The sequence below is a fragment of the Rhinopithecus roxellana genome, chromosome 10 (genome assembly GCF_007565055.1).
Source record: "Rhinopithecus roxellana isolate Shanxi Qingling chromosome 10, ASM756505v1, whole genome shotgun sequence".
NCBI lineage: Eukaryota > Metazoa > Chordata > Mammalia > Primates > Cercopithecidae > Rhinopithecus > Rhinopithecus roxellana.
Window position 1 is genome coordinate 20,243,446 of NC_044558.1, and position 20,915 is coordinate 20,264,360.

At 38.6% G+C, this 20,915-nt stretch overlaps 1 protein-coding gene across 1 annotated transcript in view; it reads right to left on the reverse strand.

The window, feature by feature from the left end:
* Positions 1-17,675, reverse strand: part of IL1RAPL2 (interleukin 1 receptor accessory protein like 2) — a 660,683-nt gene extending 643,008 nt beyond the window's left edge. The window contains exon 1 of the mRNA XM_030939417.1: positions 17,403-17,675. Coding sequence (XP_030795277.1) covers positions 17,403-17,635 — 233 coding nt within the window. The 5' untranslated portion in view covers positions 17,636-17,675. The remainder of the gene's footprint in view (positions 1-17,402) is intronic.
* Between the last annotated feature and the right edge of the window lie 3,240 nt (positions 17,676-20,915).

Here is a 20,915-nt window from a genome sequence, read left to right on the forward strand (position 1 = left end):
CTGTGAACATTTTCAACTTTAAGGTGAATGGAGGGAAGTAGTGTCATGCAATGAGTTTTTGGAAAAGATAACCATACATTTATGACACCTGATTATATTCATTCTAGCACTTTGTCATATACTGATGTATATGTTTCTCTAATTGATTCATCATGAGTCTTATATATTAGAGGTTTTGAAGTCAGAGTAAACAGACAAAAAGAGCCATTTAAGGATATATATGCTTCAAAATTCATTTCTATTCTTTGGTGGAAAACAACTTAAGCACTTCTGTATATGTAAACTGAAAAGTGATCACAAAGGATTTTAAACTTGGTAAAACAAGAAGTCTGGTTCTCTGAAAATTCTTGCTTTAACTTAATCATCATTTTTCATGAACTCAGAATCTCTATTTCATTGCCCTCTGTTATTCATCTTTAATTAATAAAATTCTATCCTTATCACCAGACAATAATGTTCACTGATGAAATTAAAAACACACAGAACCACAGAACATTTTATAGGCAAGAATTAATGTAAATAACCATATCTCATTTGTTGTAATATACAAATACAGATTACTATAAAAAACAGTGAAAACTGATAATAATTGAGAAGACAGTAGAGAAAACTGATAATGTGTATGAGCTCTGGAGTCAAACCTGTCCAAATCCCAGCTCCATCATTTACTACCCATGTGTCCTTGGGCAAGTTCTTTACTTCTATAAGTATCAGTTTTATCATCTTCAGTAATATGACCTACCTCATGAGTTATTCTAAGGATTAGTACAATGCTTTCACATAATAAAAGCTAAAAAATTATAGCTAGTAGTAGCAGTGGCGGTGGCAGCAAAAGTAGAAATAAGAGAAAATATATGGAGTGCTTACTCTATGTCAGTATTGGTGCTAAGTGCTCATCAGCATTCTCTGAGGTAGGTACTATGATCTTTGTTCATCTCCAAGTCTTCTCTCTCAATTAATAGCACCATGATTCACCCAGTTGCTTCAGTCAAAAGCAACAGGAGTCACCTTTTATTCAGCTTTTTCTCACATCCAGGACATCAGTATGTCCTATCACCTCATCCTTCAATACATATCTGGGACTCATTCCTGTCTCCCTATTTTTATAGCTACCACCACAATCCAAGCTACCATCACATCTCTCCTCAACTAATACAATTGTTTCTCAACTTGGTCTTCTTGCTTGTCCCCCTTGTAGTCCATTCTCACCAGGCAACCAAAGTAATCATTTTTAAAATGGAAATTGGATCATGTTACTCTCCAGTTTAACAAAAATAAATACTAATTTTATCTCTGATTACTAATTTAAAAATTAACTTTTTATTCTGGTCCATAATATGCAACAGCATCTGTCCTCTGTTCTCTGCCTGCTTTTCCAGCCTTATCTAGTAGCATTATTCTCCAGCTTACCACATTCCAACCAAACTGCCCTTCTTTATTTATTTTTTTGTTTGTTTGTTTGTTTATTTGACGGAACCTCGCTCTGTTGCCTAGGCTGGAGTACAGTGGCACAATCTCAACTCACTGCAACCTCCACCTCCCAGGTTCCGGCGATTCTCTTGCCTCAGCTTCTCAAGTAGCTGGGATTGTAGGTGTGTACCACCAGGCCCGGTTAATTTTTGTAGTTTTAGTACAGACAGGGGTTTCACCACATTGGCCAGACTGGTCTCGAACTTCTGACCTCAGGTAATCTGCCTGTCTCAGCCTCCCAAAGCGCTGGGATTACAGACATGAGCCACTGCACCCAGCCCTTTCTTTAGCTTTCTTGAATATAACAAGCCTGTTCCCATTTCGTGACCTTTACACATGGTATTCACTTTGACTGGAATACTCTGCCCCAAGATTTTCACAAGACTGGCTCCTTCTTGTCATTCAGGTCTCAGTTTGTATGTCACTCTCTGTGAAGCCCTTCTTGACCACCTAACTGAAAGTGGCCTCTCCGTCAGTCACTCCTCTAACATGACCCTTCTTCATTCTCACCAGTGTAGAATTATGATTACCCAGTGTAGTCTTGTGATTGCATTAGTTATTTGTATGTTTTCCCAACTCTAGAATGGAAGTTCCATTACTTTAATCTCTCCTTCAATGCATTTACTCAACACCTAATGCAAGCGTTCAAAATATTTTAAGTTGAATAACCAAATGGGTCTTTATTTTCCATGTGAGGAAAGCAAGGCACAGGTCACACAGCCATAATATACCATCACTCCCTAGGTTAATGCTGGAGTCAGAACCAATAGTTCAGAGTTTGCAAACTGTGAGTCCCCTGGTTGAACCTGAGTAGTCATATAAATTGCTCAAGGTCACACAATTCGTAAGTAATGAAACTGGGATTTGACTGCAATCAGTTCAGCTCCAGAGACCATAATCCTAATAGGACACAGTAGTAGTATTAATAGTGATATAGAAGATTGCACCGCAGTGTTAGGTATAGAAGAGTCCTAGCTAGTTCAGTAACTCTTAGTAATTCCTCCTTTAGTAACTGCTTAAAGGCAGATGCTGTGTCATAATTTTCTCTTGGGTTAACCACATTGAAAAGCACAATATTAGTCCATATAAGCATTGAATGGATATTTTCACTGAAGTTACTTTTCATGCCTGGGACTAGAGTTATTGCACATCTTCAGTCCTCTGCCCTTTTAAAGAGTTGTTGCTTCATCATTGACAGGAAGGAAGGTGGAGGAGAAGCACCACTTTATAGCAATAGAATCCTCTTGATAGAATACCTATTTCAGTACACTGTAGCTAGCAATAAGGACCCCTATACTGATCGGTACATTTTTTTGGAGACTCCAATAGCCACACAAGGGATTAAGCTGGAATTGAGCCAGTTGCCACATAAAGGGACACCATATGACTCTACTAGTGAATGCTCAAATGTACTCTAGGGAGAGTGGCGGGTTTCCTTTAATCTGTCTTGCCATTGGAGTGTTGACTTTCCTGCTTCACTTCAATACAGATAAAACCTGCTGCAGCGCTACTTTAAGATTACTATACCATCACTCTCTAGGTTAATGTTGGAGTCAGAACCTGTTAGTTTAGAGTGTGAGAACTGAGTTGAATGGTTGAATCTGAGTATAGGCTTTTTTGGACAGGAGAGTCCCATAAATTTAAACATTGAGAAATTTCACACAATTATTCAGATTTCAAAACATCAGAAAAACTGTCAACATTGGGCCTATATCCCTAGTGCCCTCTAACATTAAGGGGTCAGAAAGAATATGAGGAGCCAGAAAAAGAACTTATGAAATAGTAACTGATAGAGTATGAGGAAAGCCAAGAGAGTACTATTCTCTGGAAGTCAGGTAAAGAATGTTTTATCAGAAAGAAGGGAGTGATCAACTATGCCACATAACATTACAGGTCAATAGGAGAACTGAAAATTGACCTGCCCATTGGATATGGCATTGTTGTGGTCATTGGAGACTTTTATAAGAGCAGGTTTGGAAGAGCGGTGAAGGTAAAATTTTGATTGGAATGGGTTTACTAGATAATGAGTGGTGAGGTACTCAAAACTGAATGCAGACAACTCTTTTTTAATAAATAGTTTTATTGAGATATAATTGATACACAAAGAACTGCACATATTTAATGGGTACAGCTTGAAGGGTTTGGACATATGTAAACAACCATGATATCATTACCAGATAATTCTTTAAGGTAGTTTTTTCCAAATGGGAGCAAGAAACTGGGAATAGTGGCTGTCAGGGAAGTGGAGTTGAGAGGATTTTTTTTAGATGGCATAAATATTGATCTGTATATATGCTGATGGAAATGATCCAGTAGAAATAGAAAATTTCATGATATGGGAGAGAGATAGGAGAATTGCTCAGGTGACATTCTTGGGTAAGCAAATAGGGACAGAATCTGGTGTACACATGAAGTGACTTGCCTTACATAGAAGCAAGGCCAGTTCACCTGTGGTAACAGGCTGGAAGGCAGAATATGTAGGTACAGATGCCAGTAGGTGGGCAGATCTAGTGGCAGATTTTCTTGACTACATCATTTTTTTCCTCTGTGAAACTGGAAGCAAGGGGGAGGAGATATTGAAGACCTGAGGAGTGGAGATGATATAAAATAGTCATCTAGGCAGATGGGAGACTGAATGGTCTAATATAAAATAAAACTACCTGGTAGCATTAAAGGTCAATTCGAGGTCCTGACAATGAATTTAAGGTGAAACCAGTCAATGTTATTGTATGTTTTTCTTCAGCCAAGTTTAGCTGCAAGGATGCAGGCATAGTGTAGATGGACAGTTAGGTTTAAACAGTGTTATGGTTTCCACAAGCGAGTAAGATGAAGGGAGAAAGGGTCAAGAGAAGCAAGAGGGTGTATATGGGAGTGATTATAATGATTGATCCACTGAATTGGAACTATGCTAGATGGGAAGAGAACAAGGTACAGTGAAAAACATGTGAGATCAATGAGAAGGAGGTCTGGGTGAAATCAATAGATTATTAGAGGTAAGGTATATAAAAAAATGAGCTAGAAAAATAGGAGGTAGTGGCAATAGAGTAGAATGCATGAAATGAGATTATGGAGGGGATTGCTGCAACTCCCAACACTCCAAAATGTTTCAGGTGGCCTGCCACACTCATCACATTATCTTCTTGACCTCTGAAAAGATTTTGAGTTTGCAACCCTGAATTAGGTTAAAACCTTGATTCTGAGCAAAAGAGCCATAAAACAAAGTCACTTAAGATTGAGCAATGATACAAGGGATGAAACTAAAAAGTATATTTAAATACCAGTGTTAGCCAACTCATCAGTGACTATTTGAGAACAATTTTTCTTTTGCGGTTATCAAATATAACCTATTAATTCTTACAAAGCAAATACTCCTGTTAACTAAACTGTAAACATCTGCTTCCTTCCAGTAAATAAACTGAATGAAGTTGAAATTGCATAGTTAATGTACAACAGTATGGTTATATTTCTAAACATTAAAACATCCAATTTAATGCTAATTAAATGAAAATAAAGTAAAACGGTTACTTCTTTGCTATTTTAAATTTTATTTATATAATTTTATTAACAAGTAGGTTATCAAATTGCCATGAAAAATAATGGAATCAGAGACCCCTGCTTATAATCAAAAGCAGGTAGAAAAATAACTAATTACATTTCATTTCAGGAATGAAATTCCTGCTGTCTCAAGATCCTGCTGTACTATCTTGATCTTTTCTGAGGTCAATTAATTCTATAAGATCCAGGCTTTCATTTTTCTGACAAGAAACTATCTGCTGTCCTGGAAATTGCTACCTGGGTAACCGAATTGTGGACACTTAACTTTTCACGGATCAATAGTTAAGTTGGAATTGAATTATGAGATATGTTCACTGTCCTTGAAAATCTCTTGGTAACCGCAATGGGAAGTAGGGTAGGAGAGTGGAAGGTGCTAAGAGCTATTCTTTGTGTCTGATGTAGACTAGAGCATCACTTTCTTTTCTGAAGACACAGGTCTCCTTGCAATATGCCATAAAGTGAGTCCCATGATATGTATTCAATGAATGTTTATTGACTGAAATAAAAATACTTGCTTATATATGATGCCTAGGTATTTATAGGCCAGGACCATTTAAGTGACAATAAAATCAGGTAAAATTACTGTATACTTACATTTATTTCTTCTTTTTATTTTTTTTATTATGGACTATTTCAAACATCATCAAAAAAATACACAGGGCAATATGATGAATCCTCATGTACCCACCATATAGATTCAAAAATTAGCAACATGCTATACTTTTCATTTCAAATGTATTCACTCCCTTAACTTTTCTTCTGATGTTGTTTTGCTGAAGTAATAATCATTCAAACATGAATTGATTATTCATATTTGAAATCACAGCAATTGTGCTCCTGGCTAGATATATACTAAGGAACTGTTCAGAAAGATGTTGTGAGGCATTCAGATTTTGAGAACCTCACTTCTTTCGATGACTATTAGAGACCAAAAATATTTGGATAATGCTCCCCATTTTATAAGGGAGCTCCTTGTTCTGTTTACCTCCTTGCAGAGGTAAATGGTCATAATAATTTTGAACCTCTAACTGATTCCCTGCACTCAGTCATAATTATCCCTAAATGTTAGGTTTTTACAGGTGTTCAATTATATTTAATTGTGTGTGTGTGGGTGTGTGTGAAATGGAGTCTCACTCTGTCACCCAGGCTGGAGTGCAGTAGCACAATCTCGGCTTACTGCAACCTCTGCCTCCTGGTTCAAGCAATTCTCGTACCTCAGCCTCTTGAGTAGCTGGAATTACAGATGTACACCACCATGCCCAGCGAAATTCTGTATTTTTAGTAGAGACCAGGTTTCACCATATTGGCCAGGCTGGGCTCGAACTCCTGGCCTCATGTGATCCACCTGCCTCGGCCTCCCAAAGTGCTGGGATTACAGGCACAAGCCACCACACCCAGCCAATTGTTCTTTTCAATATCTATGAATTCAATGCAGGATTATATGACTATATCTATCTTCATTCACAGCTTAAGTCACCCCTTGTTCCAAGTTGTTGAGAAAATGATATGTGAGATTTTGTCAAATAAGATTACCCTTATCATTTTTATCCTATTAATTCATGCTTCCATTGCAAATACTGGTATAATTCTTGGATTGCCACTGTCTCTCAATTCAAAACAGTAAATTTTTCTTGCTGTCATTCAAATGGATGGAGAATATTACTAAATATTTCATATCTTCATTTTTAATCACAATGACATCAGTAGAGTAACTTTTAATGAGATCAATAAAACATAGAAAAGTCATCCTTGATTACCTTAAAGTGGTATCCAACTGGAGATTTTAGGTGAATACTGATATTGTCAAATTAAGAGCCCTTTTCACTATAAATGTCACTCTTGGCAATTGCATAAAATCACCTATATGGACTGAATTTCTTACTTGGCACATAGTAGAAGTCATTGGCCACTACTAGAATTGAAAAACAGGTTCATTATTTACAGACAGATGCTATTTCACTTATACACCTGGAATAGATTTATGTATCTCTGAGTTGACAAAAGACTGGTTGATTCTGTTACAATAGTGATTTCCAAACATTTTTTTCCTTACTAAGGCACACATGGGAGATAATATTCAACAGTTCCACCTGTCTCTACCAGTCCCAATAGCTCCCTAAGGCTTGCTGCACAAAAGTTAAAAAGTCACCCGTTATGTTTGAATCTTAGTGGAATTCTTTTATCTTCTATTGGTCTAGATGTGCGTTGAGAACCTCTGACTCAGATGGTATCCAAAATACACGTAAAAAAGGCAAATCTGAAATGTACTGTAAAGAGAGGGACACCTATAGGAAAGGACTTCAGGGACCTTGGGAAGTTCCACTATCCCTAAAGTACTCCTTCACAATCTATGGCTTTGTTTAAAAGCAAATAGACTGTCAGCTGAGAGGACCCAGAAGCAACAACACCCCAGTAGCAATGAGCATACCTAGCAACCAAATCTAGGTTTCTAATGCAATTATCCTTTAGAAAAACAGGACTCCTTGGAAAAATGGCTAATTCTAGAACTGGGGCACAAAATATATAAGATAAACCTGGAGCATCTTTCTACAATGTAAGGAAATGCCAAAAAAATAAAAAATAAAAAATACAACCACCACTCCATGATGATAGAACTATATCAAAGGGACAAATGAGCCAACTGAAAGAGCTTCCTGTGGGCAAAGGTGGAAGAATTTGAGCGAGAAAATTAAGTCGAATTGCATTACAAGTCGGTGTATAATATAAATATTAATGAGTCCATACTGATATAAATAAATGATGGAATGCATAAATAAGTGGGGAAGGGGAGAGACAAATTTCCATGCAGAAGAACTTGAAATAATTTATGTAGATATTTCTTCTTAAGTGTGGACTGTGAATAATAACTTTCTTCCAAAGACTACAGTATGGAAAAGAAGAAAAAAAAAGAATAAGTTTACAGAGAAAAATTATAAACACCACCTCAAGCCAGGTGATCAAAGTCAACATCAACAGTTATGAGTCATATTGATACTTTATACCCTTGATACAACGTGATGAGGATGGTATTTTACCTTTGTAATCTTCCTCCTCAAAACATATTACCCCAGTCTAACCATGAGAAAAATATCAGATAAATCCCAGTTGAGGACCATTCTACAAATTATCTGACCAGTACACCTCAAACTGTCAAGGTAATCAAAAATGAGAAAAGTCTGAGGAACTGATGCAGCCAAGAAGAGCTTAAGGAGACATGACAACCAAATACAATGTGCTACCAGAGATGGGATACTGAAATAGAAAAAGAGGCATTAAGGAAAAACTGAAGAAATGTGAAGAATATATGGACTTTAGCTAATAATAATGTACTACTATTGGTTCATTAATTGTAACAAATGTACTACAGTCATGTAAGATGTTAATAAAATGGGAAAGCTGGATATAAAGTGTACAGGAACTCTACATTATCTTTGCCATAATTATGTAAATCGAAGACTTCTTAAAGTTCATTGAAAAGCAAATAGTGGATTTTTATTACAGCACCTTTTGTAGGGACAAAATACTGGTAACAAAGTGTATACTCATCAATACAGAAATGATTGACTGAACTCTGGTATCATAAAATATTAAGCAACATACAATATTATATATTTAACCCTTCAACCCAGCAATGCCATTATTGGGTATACACCCAAAGGGATACAAATCATTCTACCATAAAGACACATGTACATATATATTCATTGCAGCGCTATTCACAATAGCAAAAACATGGAATCAACCTAAATGCCTATCAATGGTAGACAGGATAAAGAAAATGTGGTACATATATATACACCATGGAATACTATGCAGCTGTAAATAAGAATGTCCTTTGTAGCAATGTGGATGGCCATTATCCTTAGTAAAATAAGGAACAGGAAGCCAAATATTGCATGTTCTCACTTATAAGTGGGAGTGAAACAATGAGAACACATAGGTACAAAGAAGGAAACAACAGACACGGTGGCCTCCTTGATTGTGGAGAGGGGGAGGAGGGAGAGAATAAAAAAACTACCTTTCAGGTACTATGCTTATTACCTGGATGACAAAATAAACTGTACACCAAACCCCCATGACATGCAGTTTACCTGTATAACAAACCTGCACATATACCCTTGAACCTAAAATAAAAGTTAAAAAAAAGCTCTCTATCGATTGACTTGGAGAAATCTATACCATGCATTTTTACTAAACAAAGAAAATGCAGAGAAATCTATAACCCTCTTTTCATTTTGTAAAACAATGAGGAGAAAAATACCCATGTCGGGGGCGGAGCAAGATGGCCGAATAGGAACAGCTCCAGTCTCCAATTCCCAGTGCGAGCGACACAGAAGACCGGTGATTTCTGCATTTTCAACTGAGGTACTGGGGTCATCTCACTAGGGAGTGCCGGACAATCGGTGCTGGTCAGCTGCTGCAGCCTGACCAGCGAGAGCTGAAGCAGGGCGAGGCATTGCCTCACCTGGGAAGTGCAAGGGGGAAGGGAATCCCTTTTCCTAGCCAGGGGAACTGAGACACACAACACCTGGAAAATTGGGTAACTCCCACCCCAATACCACGCTTTAAGCAAACGGGCACACCAGAAGAATATATCCCTCACCTGGCCGGGAGGGTCCCATGCCCACGGAGCCTCCCTTATTGTTAACACAGCAGTCTGCGGCGATCAAACCGCAAGGCAGCAGCAAGGCTGGGGGAGGGGCGCCCGCCATTGCTGAGGCTTAAGTAGGTAAACAAAGCCACTGGGAAGTTCGAACTGGGTGGAGCTCACAGCAGCTCAAGGAAACCTGCCTGTCTCTATAGACTCCACCTCTGGGGGCAGGGCTCAGCTAAAAAAAAGAACAATAGGGGAAGCAGCAGAGGCCTGAGCAGACACGAATGACTCTGTCTGACAGCTTTGAAGAGAGCAGTGGATCTCCCAACATGGAGGTTGAGATCTGAGAACGGACAGACTGCCTGCTCAAGTGGGTCCCTCACCCCTGAGTAGCCTAACTGGGAGACATCCCCCACTAGGGGCAGTCTGACACCCCACACCTCACAAGGTGGAGTACACCTCAGAGAGGAAGCTTCCAAAGTAAGAATCAGACAGGTACACTCGCTGTTCAGCAATATTCTATCTTCTGCAACCTCTGCTGCTGATACCCAGGCAAACAGGGTCTGGAGTGGACATCAAGCAATCTCCAACAGACCTATAGCTGAGGGTCCTGACTGTCAGAAGGAAAACTATCAAACAGGAAGGACATCTGTACCAAAACCACATCAGTACGTCACCATCATCAAAGGCCAGAGACAGATAAAACCACAAAGATGGGGAAAAAGCAGGGCAGAAAAGCTGGAAACTCAAAAAATAAGAGCACATCTCCCCCTGCAAAGGAGCACAGCCCATCGCCAGTAACGGATCGAAGCTGGTCAGAGAATGACTTTGACGAGATGAGAGAAGAAGGCTTCAGTCCATCAAACTTCTCAGAGCTAAAGGAGGAATTACGTACCCAGTGCAAACAAACTAAAAATCTTGAAAAAAGAGTGGAAGAACTGACAGCTAGACTAATTAATGCAGAGAAGGTCATAAACGAAATGACAGAGATGAAAACCAGGACACGAGAAATACGTGACAAATGCACAAGCTTCAGTAACTGACTCGATCAACTGGAAGAAAGAGTATCAGCGATTGAGGACCAAATGAATGAAATGAAGCGAGAAGAGAAACCAAAAGAAAAAAGAAGAAAAAGAAATGAACACAGCCTGCAAGAAGTATGGGATTATGTAAAAAGACCAAATCTACGTCTGACTGGGGTGCCTGAAAGTGAGGGGGAAAATGGAACCAAGTTGCAAAACACTCTTCAGGATATCATCCAGGAGAACTTCCCCAACCTAGTAGGGCAGGCCAACATTCAAATTCAGGAAATACAGAGAAAGCCACAAAGATAATCCTTGAGAAGAGCAACTCCAAGACACATAATTGCCAGATTCACCAAAGTTGAAATGAAGGAAAAAATCTTAAGGGCAGCCAGAGAGAAAGGTCGGGTTACCCACAAAGGGAAGCCCATCAGACTAACAGCAGATCTCTCGGCAGAAACTCTACAAGCCAGAAGAGAGTGGGGGCCAATATTCAACATTCTTAAAGAAAAGAATTTTCAAACCAGAATTTCATATCCAGACAAACTAAGTTTCATAAGTGAAGGAGAAATAAAATCCTTTACAGATAACCAAATGGTTAGAGATTTTGTCACCACCAGGCCTGCCTTACAAGAGACCCTGAAGGAAGCCCTAAACATGGAAAGGAACAACCAGTACCAGCCATTGCAAAAACATGCAAAAATGTAAAGACCATCGAGGCTAGGAAGAAACTGAATCAACTAACGAGCAAAATAACCAGTTAATATCATAATGGCAGGATCAAGTTCACACATAACAATATTAACCTTAAATGAAAATGGACTAAATGCTCCAATTAAAAGACACAGACTGGCAAACTGGATAAAGAGTCAAGACCCATCAGTCTGCTGTATTCAGGAGACCCATCTCACATGCAGAGACATACATAGGCTCAAAATAAATGGATGGAGGAAGATCTACCAAGCAAATGGAGAACAAAAAAAAGCAGGGGTTGCAATCCTAGTCTCTGATAAAACAGACTTTAAACCATCAAAGATCAAAAGAGACAAAGACGGCCATGACATAATGGTAAAGGGATCAATTCAACAGGAAGAGCTAACTATCCTAAATATATATGCACCCAATACAGGAGCACCCAGATTCATAAAGCAAGTCCTTAGAGACTTACAAAGAGACTTAGACACCTATACAATAATAATGGGAGACTTCAACACTCCACTGTCAACATTAGACAGATCAAGGAGACAGAAAGTTAACAAGGATATCCAGGAATTGAACTCATCTCTGCACCAAGCAGACCTAATAGACATCTATAGAACTCTCCACCCCAAATCAACAGAATATACATTCTTCTCAGCACCACATCGCACTTATTCCAAAATTGACCACATAATTGGAAGTAAAGCACTCCTCAGCAAATGTAAAAGAACAGAAATTATAACAAACTGTCTCTCAGACCACAGTGCAATCAAACTAGAACTCAGGACTAAGAAACTCAATCAAAACTGCTCAACTACATGGAAACTGAACAACCTGCTCCTGAATGACTACTGGGTACATAATGAAATGAAAGCAGAAATAAAGATGTTCTTTGAAACCAATGAGAACAAAGATACAACATACCAGAATCTCTGGGACACATTTAAAGCAGTGTGTAGAGGGAAATTTATAGCACTAAATGCCCACAAGAGAAAGCAGGAAAGATCTAAAATTGACACTCTAACATCACAATTAAAAGAACTAGAGAGGCAAGAGCAAACACATTCAAAAGCTAGCAGAAGGCAAGAAATAACTAAGATCAGAGCAGAACTGAAGGAGATAGAGACACAAAAACCGCTCCAAAAAATCAATGAATCCAGGAGTTGGTTTTGTGAAAAGATCAACAAAATTCACAGACCGCTAGCAAGACTAATAAAGAAGAAAAGAGAGAGGAATCAAATAGATTCAATAAAAAATGATAAAGGGGATATCACCACCGACCCCACAGAAATACAAACTACCATCAGAGAATACTATAAACACCTCTACGCAAATCAACTAGAAAATCTAGAAGAAATGGATAATCTCCTGGACACTTACACTCTCCCAAGACTAAACCAGGAAGAAGTTGAATCCCTGAATAGACCAATAGCAGGCTCTGAAATTGAGGCAACAATTAATAGCCTACCCACCAAAAAAAAGTCCAGGACCAGATGGATTCACAGCTGAATTCTACCAGAGGTACAAGGAGGAGCTGGTACCATTCCTTCTGAAACTATTCCAATCAATTGAAAAAGAGGGAATCCTCCCTAACTCATTTTCTGAGGCCAACATCATCCTGATACCAAAGCCTGGCAGAGATACAACAAAAAAAGAGAATTTTAGACCAATATCCCTGATGAACATGGATGCAAAAATCCTCAATAAAATACTGGCAAACCGGATTCAGCAGCACATCAAAAAGCTTATCCACCATGATCAAGTGGGCTTCATCCCTGGGATGCAAGGCTGGTTCAACATTCGCCAATCAATAAACATAATCCAGCATATAAACAGAACCAAAGACAAGAACCACATGATTATCTCAATAGATGCAGAAAAGGCTTTTGACAAAATCCAACAGCCCTTCATGCTAAAAACGCTCAATAAATTCGGTATTGATGGAACGTACCTCAAAATAATAAGAGCTATTTATGACAAACCCACAGCTAATATCATACTGAATGGGCAAAAACTGGAAAAATTCCCTTTGAAAACTGGTACAAGACAGGGATTCCCTCTCTCACCACTCCTATTCAACATAGTGTTGGAAGTTCTGGCTAGGGCAATCAGGCAAGAGAAAGAAATCAAGGGTATCCAGTTAGGAAAAGAAGAAGTCAAATTGTCCCTGTTTGCAGATGACATGATTGTATATTTAGAAAACCCCATCATCTCAGCCCAAAATCTCCTTAAGCTGATAAGCAACTTCAGCAAAGTCTCAGGATACAAAATCAATGTGCAAAAATCACAAGCATTCTTATACACCAGTAACAGACAAGCAGAGAGCCAAATCAGGAATGAACTTCCATTCACAATTGCTTCAAAGAGAATAAAATACCTAGGAATCCAACTTACAAGGGATGTAAAGGACCTCTTCAAGGAGAACTACAAACCACTGCTCAGTGAAATAAAAGAGGACACAAACAAATGGAAGAACATACCATGCTCATAGATAGGAAGAATCAATATCGTGAAAATGGCCATACTGCCCAAGGTTATTTATAGATTCAATGCCATCCCCATCAAGCTACCAATGAGTTTCTTCACAGAATTGGAAAAAAACTGCTTTAAAGTTCATATGGAACCAAAAAAGAGCCCGCATTGCCAAGACAATCCTAAGTCAAAAGGACAAAGCTGGAGGCGTCACACTACCTGACTTCAAACTATAGTACAAGGCTACAGTAACCAAAACAGCATGGTACTGGTACCAAAACAGAGATATAGACCAATGGAACAGAACAGAGTCCTCAGAAATAATACCACACATCTATAGTCATCTGATCTTTGACAAGCCTGAGAGAAACAAGAAATGGGGAAAGGATTCCCTATTTAATAAATGGTGCTGGGAAAATTGGCTAGCCATAAGTAGAAAGCTGAAACTGGATCTTTTCCTTACTCCTTATACGAAGATTAATTCAAGATGGATTAGAGACTTAAATGTTAGACCTAATACCATAAAAACCCTAGAAGAAAATCTAGGTAGCACCATTCAGGACATAGGCATGGGCAAGGTCTTCATGTCTAAAACACCAAAAGCAACGGCAGCAAAAGCCAAAATTGACAAATGGGATCTAATTAATCTAAAGAGCTTTTGCACAGCAAAATAAACTACCATCAGAGTGAAAAGGCAACCTACAGAATGGGAGAAAATTTTTGCAATCTACTCATCTGACAAAGGGCTAATATCCGGAATCTACAAAGAACTCAAACAAATATACAAGAAAAAAACAAACAACCCCATCAAAAAGTGGGCAAAGGATATGAACAGACATTTCTCAAAAGAAGACATTCATACAGCCAACAGACACATGAAAAAATGTTCATCATCACTCGCCATCAGAGAAATGCAAATCAAAACCACAATGAGATACCATCTCACACCAGTTAGAATGGCAATCATTAAAAAATCAGGAAACAACAGTTGTTGGAGAGGATGTGGAGAAATAGGAACACTTTTACACTGTTGGTGGGATTGTAAACTAGTTCAACCATTATGGAAAACAGTACGGCAATTCCTCAAGGATCTAGAACTAGATGTACCATATGACCCAGCCATCCCACTACTGGGTATATACCCAAAGGATTATAAATTATTCTACTACAAAGACACATGCACACGTATGTTTACTGCAGCACTATTCACAATAGCAAAGACTTGGAATCAACCCAAATGTCCATCTGTGACAGACTGGATTAAGAAAATGTGGCACATATACACCATGGAATACTATGCAGCCATAAAAAAGGATGAGTTTGCGTCCTTTGTAGGGACATGGATGCAGCTGGAAACCATCATTCTTAGCAAACTATCACAAGAACAGAAAACCAAACACCGCATGTTCTCACTCATAGGTGGGAACTGAACAATGAGATCACTTGGACTCGGGAAGGGGAACATCACACAGTGGGGCCTATCATCGGGAGGGGGGAGGGTGGTGGGATTGCATTGGAGAGTTATACATGATATAAATGATGAATTGATGGGTGCTGACGAGTTGATGGGTGCCGCACACCAACATGGCACAAATATACATATGTAACAAACCTGCATGTTATGCACATGTACCCTAGAACTTAAAGTATAATAAAAAAAAAAAAAAAGGAAATACCCATGTCAGTATGTTTGTATAATTAAAATAGTAGGGGAAATGCATGTAGGGATACACACTAAGTTGTTAATATTGCTAGGAGTAAGGAAATGGGGTTAGAGCAGAGAAGGGAAAAGAGGGGAGGTAACAAGACTGAAGACATTAACAGGCCTGGGGAAGTAGCAACAATTTGTTTAATAATTCATTGTAAGCTTAGCACCTGTACATAGTGGACTGATGCTTTGCAAATAAAACTTTAAACTTGTGAAAACAACAAACAAGAAGCAAATGGTGTAGTGGGAGGAGAAGAGAGATAATTTTGATTGGTGGGTTTTTAATGACAGTGGGGGATGAAGAGGAGACAAGCAGAGAGGAGATAAGCAAGGAAAGAGTAGCAGCACCCTAGAGAATATAGTGTCTGTCACTAAAGCTGAATTACATCTACTTCTCAATTTTGCCAAGAGCTGCCCAAGTAAGAGAAAATATTGCTTAACACTAAGGGTGTGATCAGAATGATTGCTGTTCTCCCAAGATCCTGGAGATTTTGCCCACCACAAACAGACTAAACTCACCATTTGCTCCCCCGTCACTCCACCTTTTTCCCCTACACACAAAAGTGATTCTTAGAGCATCCAGAAGGCTCTCTATTTATATACCACCTTGTTCTCCCGGCCTTTTGAACAATGAGGCTTCGCCAGGGGCTTCCAAGTGCTTTTGATGAGGAAGTGACATAGCTTTGGCATCAAAGTTCACAGGACACAAAAATAGGAAAGGTCTGCATTTCCAAGGAGTTAAAATCAAATAGTAGAGTACAGGTCCCTGGTGAGCAAGATCAAAGATTCCCAAAATTGCAGAATTGAAAGGTGGCTTAAAGGTCGTCTCAGCTACCTACTTAAATACCTAATCCAGTCTCTATTTGAGATGCTAGATGCTAGAACCTAGATTCTATCACTGGGGGAGAGGGGGAAGGGAGAACATACTGTAGAATCCCTAAGGGAAAAACATACTGCTTTTTACTGTAAACTTCTTGCAAGCAAGAATTGTGTCTGTGATATCTTCCCACTATAGTACCCAGAAACTTAGGATGACGGTGTATTTACAGAGCTCCATGTTGATTATTTAGACACAGTGGACTCAAACTCGCATTGCAAAATCTATGAAGGATTTCACCAGTAGTACATTTGCTAAGAAATCTCCCAGAGGCATTTGAAACTATTTTTCATCAACAAGAAAGGCAAGCTCATGGCTAAAATGATATTTTAGATCATTTTCATGACCAGATAGCAAGATAATTGAGTCAACTAGCTGTATGTAAAACTAATTGTTAATATAAGACCCTGGGGCAGGGGTGGGGTGAGGGAAGAAATGAGTCAGAATTTTTTCTTCTTTTTTTAAATTTTTCGAGATGGAATCTCGCTGTGTTGCCCAGGCCGGAGTGCAGTGGCGCGATCTCGGCTCACTGCAACCTCTGCCTCCCGGGTTCAAGCAATTCTCCTGCCTCAGCCTCCCGAGTAGCTGGGACTACAGGCACCCGCCACCATGCTCAGCTAATTTTTGTATTTTTAGTAGAGACAGGGTTTTACCATATTGGTCAGGCTGGTCTCAAACTCCTGACCTCAGGTGATCCACCCGCCTCGGACTCCCAAAGTGCTGGGATTACAGGCGTGAGCCACTGCGCCCGGCCCGAGTCACAAAATTTTCTAAATTAAATAAGCACATACAGTAAATGGGAATTCTACTTTATGAAAATCTAATAGGAATTTGCTATGTAGTTCTGATAGATAATTAGAACTGGAATTTACTGAAGCTCCACATGTACTGCAACCTTTCAAGAACATATCCATTATACAACATGAGGCATACCTATATGTACTCAAGTCCCACTCAAAAGACTATCAGCCATGTAACTGGACAATGTTTTCACACAACACTCACCTTAAAACACAAGTGTAGAATCCACTGTCTTGTGCCTCAGCTGAGTGAAACCATATTGAATCTTCCTCTTTGCTCATCCTGACCTCTGAAAAGATGATGGGCTCTTCCAAATCACCTTTGTTTTTGTACCACATAAGCCTGAGCCCAGTGCTCTGAGCCGTGCTATAGTTGGTACGAATATAACTGTAGAAAAGGGCACATTTCACTCGGACTGGTTCACCTGCCAAAGCCATGTATGTCTTGAGATCCACTGACCAATCAATGCAGCCATCCACTGAAAGAAAATCAGAAGAGGCGTAAGATACAGTGAGCATTGTTGACAATAATAGTGTGAGCAGTAATTATCACGAACATATCCTAAGTGCTCCTCATAGATTACTTCATTCAATCTTCCCAGTGACCCTATGAGATAGACTTGTATCCTGCTTAAACCTTAGTAAGCACAGTCCCTGAACCAGCCTTGTGCCTTTGGGGTATCTTACAATCTTCTGCAGCCACCTTCTGCTTAGGATAGACCAGATTCTTCAAGGAGCTCCAGAACTCATGCCTATAGGGTTGTCCTGTGGCACCATGGCCGGGTCCTAATTCCAGCAGAGTGGCCAGGCAAGTTGTTTGCTTCTACTAGCCTTGCAGTATTTCCATCACATTAGCCTATGAAATTGGACTACTAGAATGACACTGACATATTGGTTTTAGGTGACTCAAATTGTTTATATAGACAGGAGCCCCACAAAACACTTATTTCCAAGAGACCTCTACACAGCCTAGAAGTAGTCCTGAGATGAATGCTTTTCTTATTATTTTACAAATGAAGACACTGAAACAAAAGAAGTTAAATGACTTTGCCCAAGGTCGCACAGCCAGTAAGTGGTGGAAAATCAGTCTCTGATTCCAGATTGTGTTCTTAACCCCTACCCTATACTGCCTATGCCTATAATTGTGACAATAACAATTGTGCTATTATTTGCCTTTGAGAAAGTAAATGCTCTAGTTGAAAGCAGTAGGCACCTACAGTGATTATTTGCTGTTATATACATGCTAGTTTTCCATGGTATGACCTATTAATAGCATATATTTAACCATAGGTCAATTTCTCTTTATACCCTAAGGCCTCCCTTTCTGCTTAGCTGCTGAGTGCTCATGGGAATATATTATATTACTGTCAGCTGTAATCAAATAATATTAGGTAGGTAAATGTACCACTAAAGAAAGACATGTACAGTAAATTCCTTATTTTCCAGAAGGATTAAAAATGAAATGCTGTGGCCAATCTCATATGCTGGTCAATATAATTAGCATAGTTATTTTATTTCCAATCACTTATTTTCAAAAAAAAATTCATCAAATTATGCTACGTCCCTTCATTTTTCTTGATCATAACAATCATCTCAGATAAATGTATAAACATTGCCATTTTAAAAGTATATGTTTCACTTATGATTTTTTGAACTGATCTGCTTCCTTTTTTAGATGTTGAGAACTCTAACCCAACATGTTTAATCTTTTAACCTCAGTTGACAGGAAGCTCAGAGCTAAATGCAATGTTCAAGTGTAATAACTATCTTACCTCAGGATTTCACTTTCTCTATATGAGGGGTTCTTGAACTAGGGTTCAAGGACACCCAGTGGGAGGATGCCTGCCTGGGCCTCAAGGTTGTTGGCAAAACAATGTGCTTATTTACACAGGTATACTTTTCTGGGGAAATTTTCCATAGCTCTTTTTTCTTTCAGATTTTCAAAGGGGTCTATGGCCCAAGAAAGATTATGAACTCTGGTTTCTGATCTCTCTTTCTGACTTCGGCTTTCACTGGCCTGCTGCACGTGGGCTGTTATTACACACTGCCTCAACTCCTCTTATAGTATGTGAGGTATTCATTAGAAACAAACAAACAAATAAATAACTCCCTTTAAATTGATAGTGAAGGGCATCTAAACTTTCTTCAAGGATTCAGAGGTATCAGATTCATCACTATGGATTCTGATGATCGTTGTACACTGTTAAAGCCAAGAAGGTACAGTGGTTTGGACTAAATATGTACTGATCACTGGCTGTCTCTCAGGGGTCTTTTTAATTCAGTCCTTGCTATTGGATTGTTTACCTGTCATTTGTCACTACGAAACTTTCAAGAAGGAAAAGAAGGAAACTTGAATTTGTTGAACTTTCCGGGTTATTATAAATTACTAGTGATACACCTCTGGATCAAATACAACTTTAATATTTATTGTTTTATCATCTTTAAATGGATTTTACATTATTCTTTTTATAAATTATCTGTGATACTGTTTGCGTGCATTGAAACAACTGAGAGGTAATGATATAAATATTTGTTAGAAAATATATGTTTTCTCATAACTTGTTTTTCAAAAGTTGGTTAATAGAAACAAAATAAACCCCATGGGAATATTTTTAAAAACTGTTTAATATTTCAGTTTTTGTTTTCCCCTAATCCTAAGATGCACAGCAAATATTTTTGAATTAACAAATTTGGCTTTGCAAAATAGCATCAAACTCTATCATTACCTACTTGATAGAAAAAAAAATTGAAATACTATTTCAATTTGCTTCCCAAATCTCTTTAGTTATCTTTTCTAAGTGATCTATTGCATAATCCTACACCTGCATGCCTGCAGGTGCATGCCTGCAGTCCCAGTTACAATGTTAACAGTCTGCTTTGGCCCATTAGTGATGGGACATGGTAAGTACAGAAGGTAATCAATGTATCTGCTCCAGAGTCACAGCAAGCATGCTCAATGGCAGTGTAAGACATTTAATTGCCATTACAATTAGTTTTATCATGCAGACCTGGAGAGTACACTGATAATTCATTTCCCTTTAAAGGCCATGTGAGCAATATGTATTTGACTTAATAGATTTATGGTCTCTGTTCTTCTGTTCCCTTGCCTTAGGTATCAGAGAGGGAGTATTTAGTTATAAGGTAGTCAATAGCCAGAGAACAGAAATACAATAATGAAGAAAGTAATTTCTAAACATTATCCCCATTTATTCTTTTCCCTTAGTATTTGCAGTGTAAGGTTACAACATAAGATATTTCAAGAGATCTCAGGGAATTTTCCCATTAAAATGGACCAGAGGTATGATAACATGGATCTATGAATGCCTATGTGCCACCAAATATTTTCCCACTCTACACTTTCATCAGTAGAAATCCATTTCCATGAGCTAAGACATTGTAGCCTTAAACCTAAATTAGAGTATGAGACCCCTACTAGATTCCAACAAGTTGGTATGATTATTTTTTATTGGATTGCTATTCTTAATAATCCAAGAGTGGAAGAAAAGGAGCTAGAAAAGGATATAGCACACTTATTTTTAGATTTGGGACTAGGTAAGCAACTAAGAAGTATAGGCTGAGGTAAGAGGCCTGAAAAGTCAGGTGATCAGTCAACATGGAGGGATTGAACACTGACGTTAAGAGGGAAGAGCTTAGAGGTGTCAGAAAGTCACAAAAGGGCAAGGAGAGATGAAAGGTCACATATAACTGAATTTGCCAA